This window comes from Oncorhynchus tshawytscha, linkage group LG02, assembly GCF_018296145.1.
Source record: "Oncorhynchus tshawytscha isolate Ot180627B linkage group LG02, Otsh_v2.0, whole genome shotgun sequence".
Taxonomy (NCBI): domain Eukaryota; kingdom Metazoa; phylum Chordata; class Actinopteri; order Salmoniformes; family Salmonidae; genus Oncorhynchus; species Oncorhynchus tshawytscha.
In genome coordinates this window covers 41,256,439-41,281,404 of record NC_056430.1, presented here as the reverse complement: position 1 = coordinate 41,281,404, position 24,966 = coordinate 41,256,439, and the positions used below count along the sequence as shown (strand labels likewise).

Sequence of the window (24,966 nt, the reverse complement as noted above, 5' to 3'; positions counted from 1 at the left end):
GGAATGTTTTAATCGTTGCTATGGGAACGACATCTTCAACGCACGTTCTAATGAACTCGCACACCGAATCAGCGTATTCGTCAATGTTGTTGTCTGACGCAATACGAAACATCTCCCAGTCCACGTGATGGAAGCAGTCTTGGAGTGTGGAGTCAGCTTGGTCGGACCAGCGTTGGACAGACCTCAGCGTGGGAGCCTCTTGTTTTAGTTTCTGTCTGTAGGCAGGGATCAACAAAATGGAGTCGTGGTCAGCTTTTCCGAAAGGGGGCGGGGCAGGGCCTTATATGCGTCGCGGAAGTTAGAGTAACAATGATCCAAGGTCTTTCCACCCCTGGTTGCGCAATCGATATGCTGATAAAATTTAGGGAGTCTTGTTTTCAGATTAGCCTTGTTAAAATCCCCAGCTATAATGAATGCAGCCTCCGGATAAATCGTTTCCAGTTTGCAGAGAGTTAAATAAAGTTCGTTCAGAGCCATCGATGTGTCTGCTTGGGGGATATATACGGCTGTGATTATAATCGAAGAGAATTCTCTTGGTAGATAATGCGGTCTACATTTGATTGTGAGGAATTCTAAATCAGGTGAACAGAAGGATTTGAGTTCCTGTATGTTTCTTTCATCACACCATGTCACGTTAGCCATAAGGCATACGCCCCCGCCCCTCTTCTTACCAGAAAGATGTTTGTTTCTGTCGGCGCGATGCGTGGAGAAACCCGTTGGCTGCACCACCTCGGATAGCGTCTCTCCAGTGAGCCATGTTTCCGTGAAGCAAAGAACGTTACAGTCTCTGATGTCCCTCTGGAATGCTACCCTTGCTCGGATTTCATCAACCTTGTTGTCAAGAGACTGGACATTGGCAAGAAGAATGCTAGGGAGTGGTGCACGGTGTGCCCGTCTCCGGAGTCTGACCAGAAGACCGCCTCGTTTCCCTCTTTTTCGGAGTCGTTTTTGGGTCGCTGCATGGAATCCACTCCGTTGTCCTGTTTGTAAGGCAGAACACAGGATCCGCGTCGCGAAAAACATATTCTTGGTCGTACTGATGGTGAGTTGACGCTGATCTTATATTCAGTAGTTCTTCTCGACTGTATGTAATGAAACCTAAGATTACCTGGGGTACTAATGTAAGAAATAACACGTAAAAAAAAAAAAAAAAAAAAAAAAAAAAAAAACGGCATAGTTTCCTAGGAACGCGAAGCGAGGCGGCCATCTCTGTCGGCGCCACCAATACATAGTGGTGGCTGCATCATGTTATGGGTATGCTTGTAATCGTTAAAGACTGGGGAGTTTTTCATGATAAAAAAAATCTACTGAAAAGAGCTAAAGGACAGGAAAACCTGTTTCAGTCTGCTTTCTACCAGACACAGAGATGAATTCACCTTTCAGAGGACAATACCCTAAAACGCAAGGTCAAATCGACTCTGGAAGTTGATTACCAAGACACTGAATGTTCCTGAGTGGCCATGACAAAAGTTTTGACTTAAATCTGCTTGAAAATCTATGGGAAGACTTGAAAATGGTCATCTAGCAATGATCAACCAATTTGACAGAGCTTTAAGAATTAAAAATAATAATAAATGGGCAAATATTGTACAATCCAGATGTGCAATACTCCTAGAGACTTACCCAGAAAGACTCAGCTGTAATGCTGTCAAAGGTGATTCTAACATGTATTGACTCAGGGGTGTGAATACTTATGCAAATAAGTAATTTTGGTATTTAATTTTCAATAAATTATCAACACTTTCTAAAAACCTATTTTCACTTTGTCATTATGGTGTAATGTGTGTAGATGGATTAAATACAGTTTTTCTCACCCATTTTGAATTCAGGCTGTAACACAACAAACTATGGAATAAGTCAAGGGGAATGAATACTTTCTGAAGGCACTGTACTTCTTTTGTTACCTCTGAGTGACTTGGGTTTTGTCATGGCTTACGTCAGGGACAAGGCCCTCCGAGGGACAACCATGCATTAAGATGTGTTGCATGCAAATGGACAAGTTAAACCCCAATCAAATCCCCAGTGCCACGACACAGCAAACAACAAGTCTGGCCATCATCAAACCCATTAGAAGTCTGGAGAAAGCACATCCCTGAAGCCAAGGAGTAAAATCCTCACCCTTTTCTTTCCAGGGCTTTGTCTGAAAAGATACCCGTCAAATCCTTGCTTCCTCCTTTGATTTCTGAATGACTCTCAACGTGCATTTGAGGAGAAGATCAAAAAGGTCCCTTCTTCAGACCTCTCCTCCATTGAGCTTTGAGAGGACTTCAGGAAATAAGGACGGAGGAGGCAAGGATTTGACAGCTAGTAACCTTTTCAGACACAGCCCCCCATCCCTCTCCTGCCTCTTTCCTTCACATCCAATCAAACGTGATTCATTATGGCCAAACGATGCTGGAATAACAGAATGAATCTCCTGAAATAAATGAACATTGGAATGAGCTGAAGGGGTCAAGACTCAGGAGGAACACAGTAACCAAATTACAGAGTCTGGACGAATTTCTTACTCATCAACTGTACAATGAGTTCCAAATTCCAACTGGACTGGCCCAAACAAAAGTTTGAGTATCTTTTCTCAGGCAGCCAAAACAGATGCCACAATGTGGCATTCAGAGAAAGAGGGAGTGAGTAAGAGAGAGGGAGGATGAACAGAGAGATAGACGGTTGCATTACAGCCGACCGTCACACACTCCATTCCATTGGTAAATGGCTGGTTGGATTCCAGCCTACATGCATTGTCCCTTCTCCTCTCTCTCTTTCAGAGCCTGTAAAAAGCTCTCTGTTCTCCCCTTAGGTATCTGCCCCAGCTACTCCTCAGCCCCTCTGGCAGCATCCCAAATGGCCCCCTATGGTCAAAATGACATTAGGGCATTTCTGGATTTTGTGGTGACTCACAGATGATGACTGAAATGTGATCGGGGATCGCCTGGGAATTAAGCTACAGGATTTTTATTTTAGCGTTGGTTGACGTCTGCCACACTGGCTACTTTCTATCCAAACAGAGGACTAGATTCATATAAAAAATTCAACTAATTCATTCATGTGCAGCACAGTGTCTGTATGTTTTTGTAAGGTGTGCTGTGTGACACTTTTGTAAGGCATTTTATGTTGCCATCTGACTCTTCACTAGAGAAGCCTTGAATTAACTTTGGCACCAGTCAATGAGTCTGAAGAGGTGAAAGATTCTCTGGAGCACCCTGTAGAGAGGTTTTATAGGGGCATTCATATTTAGACTGTCAGTCACCTGAAGAGACACACATATACACACAAACACACACACACTTACTTTTAACTGGAAGGTTGGTTGTAGTAATGGTGCTGGTAGTGGTAGAAAATAGCATAATGTTTACAGTGGTAGTAGTCACAGGAGGGGTGGTGGTCATAGTAGAATTAGTAGCAATAGTAGAATTATCCTGTCCGGTTCCATAGGTAAAGAGGGACCCTGTTAAAAGGAACAGATGAAATGCTTAGGTATACAAATCAGTACTGATTTTAAATTATGATCAGATAAAGAAACGGTTGGGACATTGAAGAAGATCCCACTAGGCCTGGGGTTCCTAAACATTTCCACTCAGGCACCCCCTTCCAGTATTGTATTGGGGAACATCCCCCCTGCAATTCTATGAGTTTTGTAAATGTGCAGAGAAAATATTGCAGTTTTAAAGCTAATTTCTTTGCGATTCTATACATTTTGCCATGTCTAATGCATAGGAGTTTGGTGGCACCTTAATAAGGGAGGACAAGCTTGTTGTAATGGCTGGAGTGGAATAGTATCAAATACATGGGTTCCATCTAAAACGAAGTTGGAGGTGGCTTAGAGTAGAGAAATGAACATAAAATTATCTGGCAACACCTCTGGTGGACATTCCTGCAGTCAGCATGCCAATTGCACGCCCCCTCAAAACTTGAGACATCTGTGGCATTGTGCTGTGTGACAAAACACATTTTAGAGTGGCATTTTACTGTCCCCAGCACAAGGTGCACCTGTGTAATGATCATGCTGCTTAATCAGCTTCTTGATACACCTGTCAGATGAATGGATTATCTTGGCAAAGGAGAAATGCTCACTAAAAGGGATGTAAACAAATTTGTACACAACATATGAGAGAAATGTGGTTTTTGTACATATGGAAAATGTATGAGAAGTTTTATTTCAGCTCATGAAACATGGGACCAACACTTTACATGTTGCATTTATATTTTTGTTCAGTATAATTATTACATTTTTTGGGGTACCTAACAGCTCTCATCCGAAGTGACTTAGTTGGCTGAATCAGAGAAACAAGCCGTCTACAAATGACTTGTTGCTCTTAAAATAGAACTCATCTCCCAACTCACGGATCCCAGCAGAGCAAGGTGACATTAATTATGTCCCCACTGATCAACCAGAGTCCTATTCAGTAGAGAAAAGCTGACTGAAATTAAGGTATTACCTAAGAACACAGATTTTTGTTTTCCGTTGCCAAACCACTATATGTTAACATATCAGACTTACTTAACTTAAACCTCTTGGCCCCCTTGGGAGCATAGGGTGTCCATCTGACTCTTCTGTGTGAGGGCTTTTCCCTCTTGCCAGGAGATCTTAACCAAATATTGCACTGAAATGGTGTTATATCTTATTTCTAGTTCTTGACCTTAATTAACCACTTTCCCTTTTTCTGTTGCATTGGGCCCATCGGGGGTTGAATCCTGAGGCATGTACAGTCCTCATAACTCTCACACAACTTTCCCATTTGTCATTATGTTTGGATTTCCTCTTACCAGCATGTGTTGCGTATTTCAAGAATGACAATAGGATGAAAGGATGGACACACTACAATGGGTCTGTAATGGGACTAAGCTGGGATAGTCTTAATATAGACAGATCCCGGAGAGTGATCACACAATTAGAATTCTGTAAGGCAGCCAATGAGACATGAGATTCAGTGATGTGGAGATATCAGACAATGAAAGTGCTGAGTATCAAATTAGAGCTTCATTCTCCGGTTCAATTCAAATAATGGTTGAAAACACACTGCTCACATAACACAGGTTAATCCATATCAGTTGGTTATGAAGGAGAGGAGAACCACTGAGAATTTCATCAGTCAGTCAATAGTGACGTCCCTGATGTTGCTAAGGACAGTGTGACAAGGTACAAAGCCCAGAGAGAGAGACGGTGGATGAATGCTGTGTCAAGGCAGGCTGCGTCACAAATGGCACCCTATTCCGTGCATAGTGCACTACTTTTGACAAGAGGGTAAAATCAATTTGAATTTAATTACTTTTTGACAGCACCCCTTTTGATTTGAATGAAACCTTCCGTACATATTTGCCCGTTGTAGAAGTGCTCAGAAAGTGACTTTTTGAACATGAATGTGAAAACATTCAAGGAGATAGAAGGTGCTCAAAGTTTACCCATGTTGCATATCCCACCATACCCAGAGACATCCATGTCTTCATCACTGGAAAATATCAAATGGTTGAGATTGATATCATTTAAAAGCTTGTCAACATATTTGATCATTTCTGTGAAAATGTTCTTTAATTTAAAAAAAATAGTTTTTTTATCTAAAAACACCTAAATTCAGATGTTTTTCATATTCACATATGTTGTAGCTTAGACCCTATTTTTCGTAATCTATGGTTTTTGTGTTGTGCTGGCTTTCGTTTGAGACACCACAGTCTCTTGAATACAGGGTCAGTGTCATGTTATGGCTGATAAATGTACTAAAATGGGAATCAGATTGAAATGTCAACTTCCAAAGATATTTGGAGGTTCACCCATCAGAGAATATTGACTTGAATGGGAATATCTGTTGTTTTAAATTCAAACTGTCATGCCTCCATAGAAAACATATTGAAATCGTAGAAATATAGATAGAATAGACAAGACAATTTAAGTTGACATTTGACGGTGGGTGGACCGGCAGCCATCTTTGTGGTAGTAATTAGAAGTTATAATTTCAATTACATTTAAATGAAGTAGCCGCTAAATTGAAGTGATCTTTAGGGAAATACACTTTTTATGATTGAAATGACACCCACCCTGTGTTCAAGAGCATGTTGTGTCTCAACCGATAGCGGGCACAACTCAAAAACCTCAGATGTTGTGAAATATGGTCTAAGCTGCGACATATGTGAACCTTTTTTTTCCTCAACAAATAATTAAATAGTTTGACAACACTGTTTGTAAGATTTTAAATGTAAGCTTTTGTAAGGTATCAAACTCAACCTTTAATATTTCCCAGTGATGAAGACATGGATGTCTCAGGGTATGGTGGGGTAGGCAAAATGGGTCAACTTTGAACACCTTTATCTCTTGAATGTTTTGCCATTCAGGTCCAAAAAGTAACTTTCTGACCACGTCTTCCATGGGCAATCATGTATGGAAGGTTTTGCTTAAATCAAAAAGAATGCTGTCAAACAGTGTCTGAATTCAAATGGATTTACCCCAGAGACCTACGAGCCCTGGTCAAAAGATGTGTACAATGCAGCACAGGGTTTCTCAATCTCGGTCCTGGGTGCCTCCACCCGAAAAAAAACTACAGTCGTGGCCAAAAGTTTTGAGAATGACACAAATATTAATTTTCACAAAGTCTGCTTCCTCAGTGTCTTTAGATATTTTTTGTCAGGTGTTAATATGGAGTACTGAAGTATAATTACAAGCATTTCATAAGTGTCAAAGGCTTTTATTGACAATTACATGAAGTTGATGCAAAGAGTCAATATTTGCAGTGTTGACCCTTCTTTTTCAAGACCTCTGCAATCTGTCCTGGCACGTTGTCAATTAACTTCTGGGCCACATCCTGACTGATGGCAACCCATTCTTGCATAATCAATGCTTGGAGTTTGTCAGAATTTGTGGGTTTTTGTTTGTCCACCCACCTCTTGAGGATTGACCATAAGTTCTCAATGGGATTAAGGTTTGGGGAGTTTCCTGGCCATGGACCCAAAATATCGATGATTTGTTCCCTGAGCCACTTAGTTATCACTTTTGCCTTATGGCAAGGTGCTCCATCATGCTGGAAAAGGCATTGTTCGTCACCAAACTGTTCCTGGATGGTTGGGTGCTCAGGATGCTTTACTGTTGGTATGACACAGGACTGATGGTAGCGCTCACCTTGTCTTCTCCGGACAATCTTTTTCCGGATGCCCCAAACAATCGGAAAGGGGATTCATCAGAGAAAATGACTATCCCAGTCCTCAGCAGTCCAATCCCTGTACCATTTGCAGAATATCAGTCTGTCCCTGATGTTTTTCCTTGAGAGAAGTGGTTTCTTTGCTGCCCTTCTTGACACCAGGCCATCCTCCAAAGGTCTTCGCCTCACTGTGCGTGCAGATGCACTCACACCTGCCTGCTGCCATTCCTGAGCAAGCTCTGTACTGGTGGTGCCCCGATCCCACAGCTGAATCAACTTTAGGAGACGGTCCTGTCGCTTGCTGGACTTTCTTGGGCGCCCTGAAGCCTTCTTCACAACATTTAAACCGCTCTCCTTGAAGTTCTTGATGGTCTGATAAATGGTTGATTAGGTGCAATCTTAGTGGCAGCAGTATCCTTGCCTGTGAAGCCCTTTTTGTGCAAAGCAATGATGACGTCACGTGTTTCCTTGCAGGTAACCATGGTTGACAGAGGAAGAACAATGATTCCAAGCACCACCCTCCTTTTGAAGCTTCCAGTCTGTTATTCGAACTCAATCAGCATGACAGACTGATCTCCAGCCTTGTCCTCATCAACACTCACACCTGTGTTAACGAGAGAATAACTGGCATGATGTCAGCTGGTCCTTTTGTGGCAGGGCTGAAATGCAGTGGAAATGTTTTGGGGGGATTCAGTTCATTTGCATGGAAAAGAGGGACTTTGCAATTAATTGCAATTCATCTGATCACTCTTCATAACATTCTGGAGTATTTGCAAATTGCCAAACTGAGGCAGCAGACTTTGAAAATGTATATTTGTGTCATTCTCAAAACTTTTGGCCACGACCGTACACTTGACCTACACTTCCCAAGTTACGCTTACACACAGGTGTTTGCTGCATGCTAGATAGCACAGGCCTCTTGTCTTCCGTAAACAAACGCTGTGACATGGAGATAGGGTTAGTGTTTCCACACTGCCATATCAAGGTGTGTATCAATTTAACCTTTTTTAAATTATTATTATTTCTCGCTGATATGAAAGAAAGGTCCTTATGCTTCCATAATCATACTGTTGTTTTGATTAAGCGTCGGCGCTCTTAGCAAAACTCCCAATACAGAAGACCAATGACTTAGGCATAATGTAATGTAACTGTAAGTCGTGATCAAGGGAATAGGGTACCATTTGGGACGTAGAAGAGTGACTGACCAGCCAATAACAGTAACAGGGTCAAGTATCCCCTGCTAAAAGGATGAGGCCATTAGAAACCTATGAATAGGTCTGCACTGGCAGCATACGCACGCCACATAAAACATCAATGATGGCTCATTGGTAGGTCTACCATCTTTGTTTCTCATAGAAATGTTAAAATATCACTGAGCCTGACAATGGTTATAATTCACAAACTGGAGTCAGATACAATAAAAACTGTAAACGGGACTTCCTGCTAAGAGTAGGGTAGGCTAGCCTAGAGTCCTGGGGTTCTCAACTTTCTCCTTTCTGATGCTCACTAAAATAATGCTCCTCCTTAAAATGTGATAAATTGGGGAAATTGAGGTTACTGATTACATTTTATAATTCAATTGTTCGTTTCCCCGCACGTCCCCCCCTCCCCCTCCCCTCCATATAACATTTTACAATCATTCCCACTTTCTGCCACTTCGCTTGAAGTCTTTCAAATATTTTACCAACTGTGTTGTTTTTTCTTCTTCATAGAACTCACCAGTAATGAGAAAGATCACATCCCAGAATGCCCGATTCATCATGAAGGTTGTATGTTTGTCAATGTAATCCTCTGAAATGCTAGTGTTCTTTTCCCAAGTCCATAAACATTTGTATATGCTCGCATAGGTCAGTCAGGAGAGAGAAATGTGTTTGTATAAAATTAAGTAAATCCTTCTTCCATGACAAAACCCCTTCCGCGTATCTTAGACTATAGGCTGACAGTCTTCAGAAATGTTCCAAAAAAAATGCAAGTGCGTCGCTATTCGGCAACTTGATTAATTTCCAGTGCCATGTGCAAGCTGAGTTTCCTTGTCTGATATATCATTAATTTAACGTAACAACAAACAAGTCTTCAAATACTTTGTTTCGATTAATTTCTCTTCAATTTAAACGGATAAATTTAGTCCAAGCGCTAAACAATTCCACTCTCCTCCACAGTCTAAATAAACGCTCTCACACATAATCCTTTCAATGGTTTCCCCCGAGGAGGGAGCGAGAGAGAAATCAATATTGCTCTCTCTCTGCCGGGCTCACTTCTAGTTGCCTAAAATAACTTGTTTTTAGGGAATGTTGTAGAATTACTCTCATCACAAGAATCTCATTATGATAACTCAATCTTCAAGTTACCAGCTTTCATATTTCAATTTGTGGTAGCTTTTGTAGCATTTGTGGTAGCTTTCATATGAGCAGTGCCTGTATAGCCTAGGTCTAGTGCACCCATATGTGGGTGCATACTTCATATTGCTGAATTTTATTGGCCTGATTATGCCTTCCTAGGGCAAAAACAAATCAGCATAAAATATAAAAGGATGATGAGCAATCACTCCCTTTATGTTGATCCAACAACACCCATGGATCTAATTCCAAAATCATCTCATTCCAAAATCATGGGCAATTATATGGAGTTGGTCCCCCTTTGCTGCTATAACAGCCTCCTCTCTTCTGGGAAGGCATTCCACTACACGTTGGAAAATTGCTGTGGAAATGTGCTTCCATTCAGCCACAAGAGCATTAGAGTTTGTGCTCTGATGTTGGGTGATTAGGCCTGCCTTGCAGCCAGAGTTCCAATTCATCCCAAAGGTGTTTGATGGGGTTGAGGTCAGGGCTCTGTGCAGGCCAGTCAAGTTCTCCCACACCGATCTCGACAAAACGTTTCTGTATGGACCTTGCTTTGTGCACGGGGCATTGTCATGCTGAAACAGGAAATGGCCTTCTCCAAACTGTTGCCACAAATTTGGAATCACAGAATTGTCTAGAATACCATTGTATGCTGTAGCATTAAGACTTCCCTTCACTGGAACTAAGTGGCCTAGCCTGACCCATTATTCCATCAAACTTTACTGTTGGCACTATGCATTGGGGCAGGTAGCATTCTCCTGGTATCCGCCAAACCCAGATTTGGACTGCCAGATGGTGAAGCGTGATTCATCACTCCAGAGAACACGTTTTCACGGCTCCGGAGTACAATGGCGATGAGCTTTACACCACTGCAGCCGATGCTTGGCATTGCGCATGGTGATCTTAGGCTTGTGTGCGGCTGCTCGCCCATGGAAACCCATTTCATGAATCTCCAGACTAATAATTATTGTGCTGACGTTGCTTCCAGAGGTGGATTGGAACTTGGTAGTGAGTGTTGCAATCAAGGTCAGACCATTTTTATGCGCTACGTGCTTCAGCACTCGGTGGTCCCGTTCTGGGAGCTTGTGTGGCCTACCACTTCACGACTGAGCCCTTGTTGCTCCTAGACATTTCCACTTCACAATAACAGCACTTATAGTTGACTGGGGCAGGTCTAATAGGGCAAAAATGTGATGAACTGACTTGTTGGAAAGGTGGCATCCTATGACAGTGCCACATTGAAAGTCACTGAGATCTTCAGTAAGGCCATTCTACTTCCAGTGTTTGTCTATGGAGATTGCATGGCTGTGTGTGTAGACTGAAGAAGGCTGTAAAGCCGAAACAGTCTGTGTACACTATCCCTGATGCAGTAAAAAAATAATACAATTGAATAATGAAGTACATTTTAGGCAACATATTTTTGACAGCAAACCCATTACAACTCTTCATTTTTCTAAATGTGTGGCTTTTATGCACGAGCCAAGCTTTTAGGAGAGCGCAATGGTTCTCTTTTGCTCGATTTTATGCACCTGTCAGCAATGGGTGTGGCTGGGGTGTCCACATACTTTTGTAATAAAGTGTACATTAATTTACCACCAGGAAGTTAATGAGAGAACATATAAAAGCTCATTCAGTCCATGATGGACTAATCAATTAAAGGTTGAATGTGTTCAAGGCAGGCAAGAATAAATAGTACATTATAGTGGCCAAGAGTGACAACAAACAATCATAGTGAAACTCAAAATTAGATTAAGGGTTACATCTAACTATGACTAATTTCATACTAGATTTAAAGTTTTGTGCAACATGATTAATAGACAAACCTTGATTTAACACAGTTTAAGTGTTAATTCATGTTGGTGCAACCCACCCTGGTATTTTAGAACTGTGTTGTGCCTTGGAAGTATTGTATTGAAGACTCATCCTATGCAGTAATTTATAGGCTTACAATTCAGCACCATCTGCTGGCTAGACAGCGACATTTGAAGAGGCTGATCATGGTAGCCAATGACGAATGATGATAGTATATGCCTCAATTCCATTTGGTGACGTACAGGCTACACAAACATCAACAATGTCATAAATTGATGTCAATTGGACATTTTCGCAAGGACGTGCGTTTGAAGTAAAGATGCAGCCCCATAATGAGAGTATAGGCTATAGGTCTGGTTTGAGCATAACTCCAGACATGGTCCAGCATTTGTAAATCGACAGGAAGCATGACTTATTGGACGTTGGCGACTGGACTAGAGCAAGCTGCACGCACCTGTAATGTTCGTTGTCGCGACACGGCCTGAAAGTTGATTTCCAGAAAGACTGGGCAGATATTCTGCACATGCGTTGCATATAATAATAAACTGCTATACAAACATTTGGTAGGCTTATGATGCCGCAATGTTTTGAGAACGATATGAGACAAATTCCACAGTATAGGTAAATGACTCGAGCGAGGTGACCGGTGAATAGCCTAGTGCCATTACATATTTGATCTGAGGCAACAGCCCACTGGGCACACACTGGTTGATTCAACGTTGTTTCCACGTCAGTTGAACCAGCGTGGAGTACACGTTGAATTTACGTCTCTGCCCAGTGCGAGGCGATCCATATTCCATATCTGAGGTATTGTATAGAGAATAACAACGTATTGTATGAGACCTACAGTAGGATAACACCCACGTGAAGGTCAATGTTATACATAAACCTGACAGTTCATATAGTGGTTAAACATTCCCTTAACATAACAGGAGTTGGGTGTCACACGAAACGTGACACACACACGTGCAGGGGGAGTGGATACTGTACTTATACAGTATTTCAGAAGGTTGGGGTTGGGGAGTTCGGTGATGTCCACAGTCCTGCGCTCTGCGTCCTGGCAACCTGTATGATTCAAGGATTTTGCAAAGACTTGAATAGGTCTGCTGTTATATTTCTACTTAAAAATACAAAATATAATTTGCGATTCGCTATGTCGCATGTTGGAGTGGATAAAAAGGTACAGTAATTTTGTTTTTATTTCGTAATAGGCTATATATATTTTTTCATGGACCGTGTAATGTAGTTTGGTGTCGCGTTAAACTTATTTTAGCAAAATGCACATTTTCCCCCATGTGAAAATAATGATAGTCACAAAAATGCATTAGAAAAATGTAATATGTGAACGTGTTTTTTATGTTTATTGACATTTATCCATTTAGTCAGACTATTCTGACTATTGGCATGTTCTTTTCGTGCACTGTTGTTCCAATTGCCTATTTTTCGAATAATACCTGAAAATATAGGACTGGGGGCATAACACAGTGTTTCTCCTAATTCTCTTATGTAAATCAATACTCTGTGGCTAAGTACTGTGCACTATTGTACATCTCCAATATTTATTAAAGTGAACAACCTATCATTGTTGTTTCTTTTTTATTAATACTTGTTTGTACTGACAGGGCAATGATCTAAACTTGATGTTAATGGTGACGTCATGTGCCATTGGAGGCACTCTTCAGTATGGCTACAACCTTGCCATAATGAACGCACCCACCATAGTAAGGTTATTTTGACACACCTGTGTGTGTGTGTGTGTGTGTGTGTGTGTGTGTGTGTGTGTGTTTGGACCCCAGGAAGGGTACCTGCTGCTTCTTCTAAAGCTAATGGGTATCCAAATAAACAAATACAATCTGTGTATGTATGTGTGTGTGCACATGCTCACTTGAGTGTATTTGACCACACTTGACCTTTCCTTTCAGTTCATTCAGAACTTTGTTAACGAGACATTTCGGGAGCGCTGGGACGTGCAGCTGAAGAACTACCAGGTCACTCTGGTCTGGACTTGCATTGTGTCCATCTACTCCCTGGGAGGCCTGGCCGGAGCTCTTATAGCTGGACCCATGAGCATAACCTTTGGAAGGTAATAATGTATTATTGTATATCTGGATCCATGATCATAACCTTTGGAAGGTAATGTCATCAATGTCAAGGCGATGTCAAGGCAATGTCAATGTCAGATATTGACACAAGGATGTGCGGGAACCTTGATATATGTGCTTTAGAATTCAATATTACCTGGGATCTATAAGTGATATAATGTCTCAAAGAGAAATGTTTAGTGACTGATGAGAATATTTTCATCTGTTTATGGGTCAGATGTAGAAGGGGGTTGCATCAAAGAGAGCATAGACACAGTGTCACTGAAGACAGCAAGGCTACTTTATGATTTCTCTTCACAGTGGAGTCAGTTAATGAACAATGTGGTGGTGTTTATGTTTCTCAAGGCTGAAAGAGCACACTGAACCTTGCAGGCTGGCGCCAGGGCATATATGATATCTGGACAGATAGTAGTATTTGCATAAACGTAATTATAACATCATTACTACAGTATAAGTTCATTGATACTCAAGATTTACTTGGATCTACTCGTCTCCACTATATTCTACTCTACTAGTCTCCACTCTACACTACTTTATTCATCTCCACTTTACTCTATTCTTCTCCACTGTATTCTACTCTACTAGTCTCCACTACTTTATTAATCTCCACTCTATTCTACTATACTCACTTCCACTCAACTCTACATGTCTCCACTCTATTCTATTATACACTACACTACTAAATTCTACTCTACACTACTCTATTAAATTGTACTATACTCTACAATGCTCTACTATATTCTACTTTACTCTACACTCCACTGCTCTACTAAATTCTACTCATCTTCACTCTATTCTACTCGTCTCCACTCTATTCTACTCTACTTGTCTCTACTCTACTAAATTCTACTCTACTCGTCTCTACTCTATTCTACTTGTCTCTACTCTATTCTGCTCTACTGTACTCTACTAAATTCTACTCTACAATACTCTACTAAATTCTACTCTATTCTACTAAATTCGACTCTACTCTACACTACTCCACTATATTCTACTCTACTCTAACCCCCTTGTGTTGCTCCCACAGGAAGAAGACTATGCTGTTGAATAATATTTTCTTGATGCTGAGTTCACTCCTAGCGTTGACCAGCAGAGCTGCCAAGTCTTTTGAGATGATCATCATCTCCAGGGTCCTGGTTGGAATCAATGCTGGTATCTACTGTATATTCAACCAGAGGGTTCTCAAATGGGGGTTCTCATGTCATCAAACCATGCTCATTGTGCAACTGACTGCATTACTTGTACGTTGTGTATAGAGAAAAAAGTGTAATACTGGTTGTATGTTTGTTGCTGTCTTAGGTCTTTAAATGTCAATGACATGTAAAGTGTAGATATAGATAAGACAAGCAGCTGTACAATTACAGTATTATGTTTGATGCAAGAAACTGACACCACAGACAGTAGAGAAATGATCCACTCCTTTCACAGGGATCAGTATGAATGTGCAACCCATGTATTTTGGTGAGAGTGCTCCCAAGCACCTGCGAGGGGCTGCTTCCCTGTCATCAGCCATCTTCACAGCGTTTGGAGTGGTGTTAGGACAGGTCGTGGGCCTCAGGTAGGCAACATACAACACACCGACACAAGACAAACATCCAAGCAAAGCATTCAGAGGCTACCAAATAAGCCTGCAATTTAGTGTTACTTACACATAAATCTAGCACTATAATGGATTGTGTGATTTGTTTGGGGAAATAATTGCAGTTGTAAACTTTGTTTTAATTAAGTCAGTATTTCATTTGATGGTGTCATGTTTCCAGGGAGATCTTGGGCAGTGAGCCCTGTTGGCAATACCTACTGGCCAGTAATGCCATCCCAGGCCTCATCCAGCTCCTCACTCTCCCCTGGTTCCCAGAAAGCCCTCGATACCTCCTCATAGACCGGGGGGACAAGGAAGCCTGTATCAATGGTAGGTAGGGGGAGAGCCAATTCATGGTCCACGTTGTTCTGTTCCTCTTGTATGTGAGTTAGGGAGATATACAGTAAAAGCATGAGCAGGTTCTGTGGATGTTCATTGTGCCGCCTCTGCGTGAGCAGGGAGGGGTAGTCTTTAAATCTTATATGTGCATCTGTGTACTTTGCCATCATTTGTATTTCCGAAATCCATTTTGCCCGTCCACGTGTATGTGTCTGTGTGTGCGTGTGTTAGCTCTGAGGCGTCTGCGTGGCTGTGAGGTCCAGAGATCAGAGCTGGATGAGATCCTCCAGGAGCAGGCTGAAGCTAAAGGCCTGAGGCCCAGCAGACCCTGGGAGCTGTTCGCTGACCGTAATGTGCGCTGGCAGGTGATCTCTATCATCACTCTCAGCAGCGCCATGCAACTCTGTGGCAACGACTCCGTGAGTTACTGCAAAAACTTGTGAATGTAGAATTTTAAATAACTGCGTTTTTCAACAGGGAACTTAATTTCTAGTGGATTAAGTAGGCCACATGTGTCGCATAAAATCACAAATAATATCTGTGGTGAATGATGATGCAATGTCCTTTTATTATTAATTTACCCTCTTACAAATGTTGTAAGAAGCAGACTCCTGCCAGCAGACTTCTATTGTTATTGTAAGTATGGTTTCTCCCCACAGTTACTGGGTTTCTCAGATGTTTGGTTTTGAGTAAGCAGGGTTTTGGTTCTCTCTGGTCCTGGGGTTTCTGACTGAGAACTCTCTCTCAAGGATCAAAGTTACCTACCTCTAAACAACACCATTGTTCTGACAGTAGAACATACCCAGCTCAGACACAATTTTGGCCACAGTGTTCCTGACCCCTCCATCTCACAGCAAACTTGATTAGAAATGTGATATCAGCTATCAATATTTCATACTGTGTGTAGACGGGTTTACATTTCCTTGTTAAAAATGCATGCTGGTGATGATGACATGTGGTTGTACTTTACAGTTGTAATCCTGCGGGAGTTAGGGAGGAGTACATAACTTAAGGTTACTTTCGTAACGCCAGTTCTCTGATAATAGAGTGGGGTGTCTCACATTGGGATTCAATGGGATAAGGGGTGTGCCAGCGCATCCACCCCTGGTTGTGCGTCTCCTGCCAGCGCAAAGAACAGAGGGCAGTGTTCGTCTTTTGTGCAACGCCAAGAGATCTACGCTGGCTCCAACGTATCTCTCCCAGATCTGGTTCTCCACTGAGAAGAGGTGTGCGCTGCTCCACATAATAATATTTGAAAAAGGAACCTGTATAGCTGCAGAGAGTGAGGGCCATACTGGCGTTTTGATGTATGCTAGCACAGTGGTATTGCCTGTCCTGACTAGGATGTAACAATTTGGAAAGATAAGGCAGAAAGTGTTTCGGAGATAGGAACACTGTGTCATCAGTTTCAGGGTAGTTTATGTGAGCGGGGCGGAGCTGTGGGGACCACAACCTGTTTAACCACTCTTATCTTTGAACTGCGCCCACCCCCCACCATGTGAGTGATGCATCTGTCGTCGCCACCTTCCTCACTGACACTACCCTAAGGTTATGCGTCCATCTGATAGTGTAGCCCGGAAAGAGAGAGAATCCAGTCTGACACCCAGGTATCCTATTATATGTGTGCCCCCCCCCAATAAGTACAGGCAGTAGTAGCCGAGTTGGCACTCTGCCGCCGTTATAGCTCCGATTGCCCATTTGCTCAATAGAGAGGAGACGTCCTGCTCTAGTATGCAAGCTGAGTTGCCACTTGCCAGAATTCCATTGAAAGCGAGTGGTTTCGTAGCAAACTGCAGTCTGTACCCCTCTGTAACTGTGGACATGACCCAGGGCTGGAATATGCATGCACGCCAGTTCTCTGCTCTTGTGACGAGTTGCCCATAAGTTTGATGACTCACTCTCTGGTGGCGCAATGGGGAGTTGCCCTTTTATTGTATTTTTTAACTTACCAAGACGCTTGGATGCAACAGAGACTTTTATTACAAAGGGAAGTGTTGAGACACTGGGTGGGGACTGAAAATGTGTCTTCTTACCTCAGCTACTAGAACCCGAGGTCGGTCGCCCCTTCTTCCCTCCAAGGGAGTCAGCGGGGCAGGACTTTGTTGCGGCTGTGAGGAGCCCTGAAGAGGGGATGCTCTACATAGTTTTCGTCCTTGGCAACTCCTTACAATGCACGCACACAGGACACGGGGTTAGTGAGCATGAACGTAGGTTTTACTGGACGAGAGGAGGAAGCTAGCAATTCTACCATTTGGGCAAGTATGAAGACCTAGTAGAGGTGAGCTGGATTTTCAGCGAGCTAACCAAGTAGCTTAGCTTTGCAGAGTGAGCTAACCAAGTCTCAGTAAGGGAAAAGGAAAGGGGGATACCTAGTCAGTTGTACAACTGAAATGTATCTTCCGCATTTAACCCAACCCCTCTGAATCAGAGAGGTGCGGGGGGCTGCCTTAATCGACATCCATGTCTTTGACACCCGGGAAACAGTGGTTTAACTGCCTTGCTCATGGGCAGAACGACAGATTTTTGCCTTGTCAGCTCGGGGATTTGATCCAGCAACCTTCCGGTTACTGGCCCAACGCTCTAACCAGTAGGCTACCTGCAGTAGCTAGGCATGTGACGCTAGCTACCACCGGATACTTGGAGCAAGTATTCTACTCAAAGCAAAAACGTTACTTTTGGACAGTACTCAAAACTAGAGACGAGAAGCTGAGGTCCTACGTTCGGCAGCGTAAAGCTCACGGTTCATTGGAGAACAGTTAAGCAGGGAGACAGGGATCAAGTCGTGCTGAGGAGAGCTTAGAGGGGGTGAATGACCAGAGGGCGGGCCGTAGCAACTTATAATGAGTAGGGTCTCTCCTCATTCACTACGTGACGTGTCTGTCTGCGACAAACATCGTGAGATTGGACCTTCTGTAGTGATTTGCTTATCCAGCGAATCCCAATGTGAGACACCAAACGATTATTTGAAAGAGAGCGTGTTGTGTGTATTTCAGATAGGTTTTAATGAAGAGGTGTAGTCAGTCCAAGGCCATGCCAAGTTAATAGTGCTGCTGCAGTCTCTTAGTTGCCTTCATGCTACATCTCACAGTCCCTAACTGATGACTGTGTAATTACAGTACCTTTCTTTCTTCAGGGGATTATTTAGACCAGGGGGCTGGCAGCTGGAAGCCTTAGGGAGAGAGCTGACTGGGTATTAGAGCAGTAATATGCTAAATGCTTTGCGGCTGAATCAGCTTATCAACAACAAAATTTCAATTTGGTCATTTGATGTAATGATTTGAAATGCTCAGTCAGTCTGTCAGTACTCGGTCAGTACATGATAAGGACGGGACTCATTTTATGAAAAACGATAGAAAAAGCATAGTTTTATTCAAAAATCATCATAACTGAAACAGCAGCCACTGTACTCTGTCAGTACGCTTACTCTATGTACAGTGTATGTGATGTTCTCTTTTTCACTCCAACAGATCTACTTCTATGCATACTATGTGTTTAAAGAGTCCGGGATCTCTCCGGATATGATCCAGTATATCACCATATGCACTGGTACATGTGAATTCACAGCCTGTATAATATGTGTGAGTATTCCTGAGTAATGTGGCTGTTGTGTAACTATTGGTAACTAACTAACCACCCCAGAGGCAAGTAGGGATTGTTTTACCCCTGTCTCTCTCTCTCTCTCTCTCTCTCTCTCTCTCTCTCTCTCTCTCTCTCTCTCTCTCTCTCTCTTGTTCTTGTTCTTGTTCTTGTTCTTGTTAAATCCTTAATCCAGACCTTTGAAAAAGTTGCTCTGTAAGAAAAGTTACATTTTAAAATTGTTCCTGCATTCTGAGAGCTGTTAAAGTGCTTTTCTAGGCATTCTGTTTGGATTAGATTATTTTTTTTTTGAATGTATTTTCACACAAGGCTAAAAAAAATACATGCTCACCTCAGGGTAACCAGAGACGTAAAAGAAGATGAAACACCTCTCTTTTGCGTCTACTGCTAACCTCAGGGCTGAAAATGACATGATTTTAATATACATTGTAATGTTTGCATCCTCCTCAGAACCTGCTGATTGAGCGACAGGGCAGGAAGATTCTTTTGATGGGAGGCTACGCTTTAATGACGGTCTGGGCCATTGTCTTCACTATAGCTCTGTGTTTTGAGGTATTCTATCTTCTTATGTCATCCTCTTCCCCTGTCAATGTAAGAAAATAAAAGTACGAGTGGAAATCAAAAGGTAATCTGAAACTAGATGATGGAGATACGTGGCTGAAATGCCATGTCCTAGTCATGTCCCAGTCTCTAATTTCATTGGTTTTATTTACCTTTTTAAAAACATTTTTTTTTAACCTTTATTTTACTAGGCATGTCAGTTAAGAACATTCTTATTTACAATGACGGCCTAGGAACAGTGGGTTAACTGCCTGTTCAAGGGCAGAACGACTATTACTTCTGAAGTGTGAACGTACTCATCCTAATGGAAGGACAGCAGTCTGACATGGTGCATCTGCGTCGCAGTCACGCTTGGGTTGCTGTGTACCAGGCAGAAAAGTAAACATACCCTTTTGAACCCCCTGTTCCTCTTCATGTTGTGACAACACAATACTCTATCCACTAGGAGGGGTGATTCTACTTTGTGCTTTGCATGTGTCGGTGCAGTGGGTGGTTGGATAGGTGTAGTCAGGTACAGTTGTAGGATCTTAATTTGATCACTCTTCTGTTGCTGAGAATTTATCTGCACGGCAGAATACTTGTAGTGTATTCAAAGGTTTAAAAAGGGTTCGAGAGTTTGTAATTTCCACGTAAAAAGGTCAGACTTGATTTCCCCTAATGAAAAATGTATCAAATCCCTACAAAAAATGATAATCCACATCATAATTCACATTTCCTCTTGCTGCAGTATTATTTCCCTGCTGTAGCAAACTGGTTCAATTCAGATTCTAAATCTGTAAGGCGACAGGACACTCTTAGAAAGCCCACTCAATCAGTGGTATTATGTGGTGCTCATTTGAATTAATATCGATTTAGCTCAATTATTTTTGGACCTCAGACTTTGGTCTGCAAGAAAGTCAGATGTTTTCAATTTTACTGATATTGATTCAGCAAGATAGAACTGAGTTGTCAGGAAAATTACTTTATTTTTTATATAAATTTTTTAACTTGGCGTTAGCATCGAATAGCCCCCGTGATATGCAACCTTTCAGGGAAGTTAGGAACCAATATACACAGGCAGATAGGAAAGCTAAGGCTAGCTTTTTCAAGCAGAAATTTGCATCCTGTAGCACAAAATCAAAAAGTTATGGGACACTGTAAAGTTCATGGAGAATCTGACCACCTCCTCCCAGCTGCCCACTGCACTGAGGCTAGGAAACACTGTCACCACCGATAAATCCACTATAATTGAGAATTTCAATAAGCATTTTTCTACAGCTGGCCATGCTTTCCACCTGGCTACCCCTACCCCGATCAACAGCCCTGCACCCCCCCCACAGAAACTCGCCCAAGCCTCCCCATTTCTCCTTCACCGAATCCACCGCACCTTCTCCGCTATGCAATCTGGTTTCAGAGCTGGTCATGGGTGCTCCTCAGCCACGCTCAAGGTCCTAAACGATATCATAACCGCCATCGATAAGAGACATTACTGTGCAGCCGTATTCATTGACCTGGCCAAGGCTTCACCACATTCTTATCGGCAGACTCAACACCATTGGATTTCTCAAATGATTGCCTCGCCTGGTTCACCAACTACTTCTCTGATAGAGTTCAGTGTGTCAAATCGGAGGGCCTGTTGTCCGGACCTCTGGCAGTTTCAATGGGAGTGCCACAGGGTTCAATTCTCGGGCTGACTCTCTTCTCTGTATACATCAATGATGTCGCTCTTGCTGCTGGTGATTCTCTCATCCACCTCTACGCAGACGACACCATTCTGTATACCTCTGGCCCTTCTTTGGACACTATGTTAACTAACCTCCAGATGAGCTTCAATGCCATACAACTCTCCTTCCGTGGCCTCCAACTGCTCTTAAATGCAAGTAAAACTAAATGCATGCTCTTCGACCGATCGCTGCCAGCACCTGCTCGCCCATCCGGCATCACTACTCTGGACGGTTCTGACTTAGAATATGTGGACTACTACAAATACCTAGGTGTCTGGTTAGACTGTAAACTCTCCTTCTAGACTCACATTAAGCATCTCCAATCCAAAATCAAATCTAGAATCGGCTTCCTATTTCGCAACAACGCATCCTTCACTCATGTTGCCAAACATACCCTCGTAAAACTGACCATCCTACCGATCCTCGACTTCGCCGATGTCATTTACAAAATAGCCTCCAACACTCTACTCAACAAATTGGATGCAGTCTATCACAGTGCCATCCGTTCTGTCACCAAAACTACCCACCACTGCGATCTGTATGCTCTTGTTGGCTGGCCCTCGCTCCATACTCACCGCCAAACCCACTGACTCCAGGTCATCTACAAGTCTCTGCTAGGTAAAGCCTTATCTCAGCTCACTGGTCACCACAGCAGCACCTACCCGTAGCACGCGCTCCAGCAGGTATATCTCACTGGTCACCCCCAAAGCCAATTCTTCCTTTGGCCGCCTTTCCTTCAAGTTCTCAGCTGCCAATGACTGGAACAAACTGCAAAAATCACTGAAGCTGGAGACTCATATCTCCCTCAGAACCAGCTGTCAGAGCAGCTCACAGATCACTGCACCTGTATATAGCACATCTGTAAATAGTCCATCCAACTACCTCATCCCCATACTGTATTTATTCATTTATCTTGCTCCTTTGCATCCCAGTATCTCTACTTGCACATTCATCTTCTGCACATCTACCATTCCAGTGTTTAATTGCTATATTGTAATTACTTCGCCACCATGGCCTATTTATTGCCTTACCTCCCTTATCCTACCTCATTTGCACACACTGCATATATACTTTTTCTACTGCATTATTGACTGTATGTTTGTTTATTCCATGTGTAACTCAGTGTTGTTGTATGTGTTGAACTGCTTTGCTTTAATTTGGCCAGGTCGCAGTTGTAAATGAGAACTTGTTCTCCACTAACCTACCTGGTTAAATAAAGGTGAAATAAAATATAAAATACAAATAAACTTGTTAAATCATCTATTTTCGACTTGATAACTAAGTTCATTGTTTTACTATAACAGCACAAGGTGGAGTGGATGCCCTACTTGAGTATGGCCTGTATCTTCACCTATATACTCAGCTTTGGCATGGGCCCAGGTGAGCCGGTGTCTTCCTTTTCAATAGCTTTAATATTAATATTTAGCTTAATATTATTAGACCAGTCAGTTAGAAATACTAGCTAATATTGAAGGGAATTACATTGGCATTTAAGTATTTTATCCTACACACTACAGTATCCAACAGAGTTGCAGCTGACAGTTTGTTGATAGTTTGAGCATCTGTAGATCATATATAAGGGTCTGTGCAAATAAACTGTGATTTCATTTCATTTCAACTATGGCTGTAAGGATGACAAATGTATTTTTCCTTGGGGATGAATAAAGTACACTCATCTCATTATTGATCGGTATTGGTAAGGTCTGTGTTTATCTTTGCCTACAGCTGGAGTGACAGGGGTCCTCCCTACAGAGATCTTTAGCCAGACTGCCCGTCCAGCAGCCTACATGATAGCTGGCTCAATGATGTGGATCAACCTTTTCATTATGGGGATGATCTTTCCGTTCCTGGTGGTGGGTGAAAAACACACACACACAAACGGCTCCCGAGTGGCGCAGCGGTCTAAGGCACTGCATCTCAGTGCTAGAGGCGTCACTACAGACCCTGGTTTGATTCCAGGCTGTATCACAACCGGCCGTGATTGGGAGTTCCTTAGGGCGGCACACATTGGCCCAGCGTCGTCCGGGTTAGGGTTTGGCTGGGTAGGCCGTCATTGTAAATAAGTATTTGTTTTTAACTGACTTCACTGGTTAAATCAATAAAAACGCTCACACAAACACAGGGTCATTCTACTAAACGAGTTCCTTTTGCGTCACTTTGATAGAAGTAGAAATTGTGTAAAAATATTGCATTTTAAAAGCTTGTTATATCAAATAAGTGCCGTTTCAAATAGACCACATGGAAAAATCTATAAATTAACCCTGTTAACAATAAATACAATAGACAAGACAGAAATGCTTGCATTCAATTGCCCCTCTCTGTTGCACACAACAAGCTTCCATTCCCCCTGTCACAAGGGGATTTATGTATGATTTAAGATGAAGTCGTCAACCCTGTTACTTTAGTAGGCACTTACTATAGTCATTTTGTAACTGAATCTCTTGAGATGGGAAAACATGTTTTTATTAAGTTGAACATTTTAACAAAATGTTAAAATTAGGTGAAATAAAAAAAAAAATTCATCAAGTTCCAATACTCAAAAGGCAAGTAATTGGCAGAATGACCCACCCCCCACACACACACACACACACACACACAAACACGTACAAACACACACACAGACTCGTTTTTGTTGTTCTTTCTCTCTGCAGAGTGAGCTGGGTGAGTTCTGCTTCGTCCCATTTGCTGCTGTCTGTTTCCTGTCTGCTCTGTACGTGGGCCTGGTTCTGCCTGAGACCAAAGGGAAGACCCTCTCAGCCATCGCCAACGAGTTCCACAAGCTCAACTACAGGGGCCAGGACAAGCAGGGTCTACCTGCCCCTCAGGCACAGTATCAGCTGGGAGAGGTCTGCCACTCCACTGCCCTGTAGGCCTACTGCTCTCCTACCTATGACCTACGACTTCTACCATTGACTACAGTACTATTTATGGTTAATTAATTAACCTTAATTAACCGGGAGATCCAATTGAGGTCAGAATACCTTTTTCCCACAGGAAACCAGGTTTTCCATCGTCTTGGGTAAAGATGCAAAGATGGTGTATTCCCTTTCATTAAAATGAAACTACAGTAAGTCAATTTTCGGCAATAAACTCTTGGAGAGAATAATTATTGTTCTGAGCACAGAGATCCCATTAAAGTTATAATATGTAATTATGTAGTATTGAGTGGCTTGAGTGAAAGCTTTATGTACAAAGGGTGCTAAGGGATGGACCGTCTTTACTTTGAAAGATGTTCATTTTAATAATGTGCCTTTGGCATCAAGTAGTCTGCACTTTTAGTCTACCAGTACAGAAGAAAATGCAATGTTGTGGGTCCCATATCTTGAAAGGGTGAATGTAATCCACATAAATATTTAATGGTGAATCCCATATACACTGATCAGTGAAGTTATGTTTTTATTTTTTTAGGACCAATATTTACAAATCCCTGTGAGCCTGTTTATGCCGTATCAATCACATATTGCCTTGTGATGAAAATGAAGAAAGTATATTCAAATCGAATTTGGATTATTTATTTATTTTTGCTGTCCAAATCAAATGCAAAGTTCAACTGCTGTTACATGTGTCATAGGGTTATCATACAGATATGGTGGATGATATTGTAACAAGGTAAAACCAAAGATATCTAAGCTACTGTATGTTGTGAGAGTATTATACTGTATTTATAGATCATTTCATATCAAACTATATTATCAAATAATCAACTTGTTTTGAACAGTATGTCATATATTTCATTGTTTGGAATAGATTGTGATCATAAACAAATAAGACCATGTATTGTATCTATGTGAAATACAGTGCCTTCGGAAAGTA

General features: G+C 42.1%; 2 protein-coding genes across 3 annotated transcripts in view; one reads left to right on the top strand and one right to left on the bottom strand.

Moving 5' to 3' along the window:
* The window catches only part of LOC112215181 (protransforming growth factor alpha), a 16,854-nt gene extending 7,394 nt beyond the window's left edge, over positions 1-9,460 (bottom strand). Inside the window, exons 1-2 of the mRNA XM_024374125.2 lie at positions 8,841-9,460; positions 3,287-3,442 (exon numbers count right to left, since the gene is read on the bottom strand). Of these exons, the coding sequence (XP_024229893.1) occupies positions 3,287-3,442; positions 8,841-8,883 (199 nt within the window). The 5' untranslated portion in view covers positions 8,884-9,460. The remainder of the gene's footprint in view (positions 1-3,286; positions 3,443-8,840) is intronic.
* Positions 7,978-24,966, top strand: slc2a11a (solute carrier family 2 member 11a). Of its 2 annotated transcripts, XM_024374110.2 has the most exons (13): positions 7,978-8,106; positions 8,834-8,887; positions 12,895-12,993; positions 13,195-13,355; positions 14,402-14,526; positions 14,803-14,932; positions 15,135-15,283; positions 15,524-15,711; positions 18,760-18,870; positions 19,340-19,441; positions 22,458-22,533; positions 22,879-23,006; positions 23,805-24,966. In XM_024374110.2, exons 1-13 carry the CDS (start codon positions 8,020-8,022, stop codon positions 24,021-24,023), a joined length of 1,629 nt encoding a protein of 542 aa, XP_024229878.1. In that variant the 5' UTR covers positions 7,978-8,019; the 3' UTR covers positions 24,024-24,966. The 2 variants fall into 2 exon arrangements, with proteins under 2 accessions (XP_024229878.1, XP_024229882.1); XM_024374114.2 differs by lacking the exons at positions 7,978-8,106; positions 8,834-8,887 and adding an exon at positions 12,305-12,452.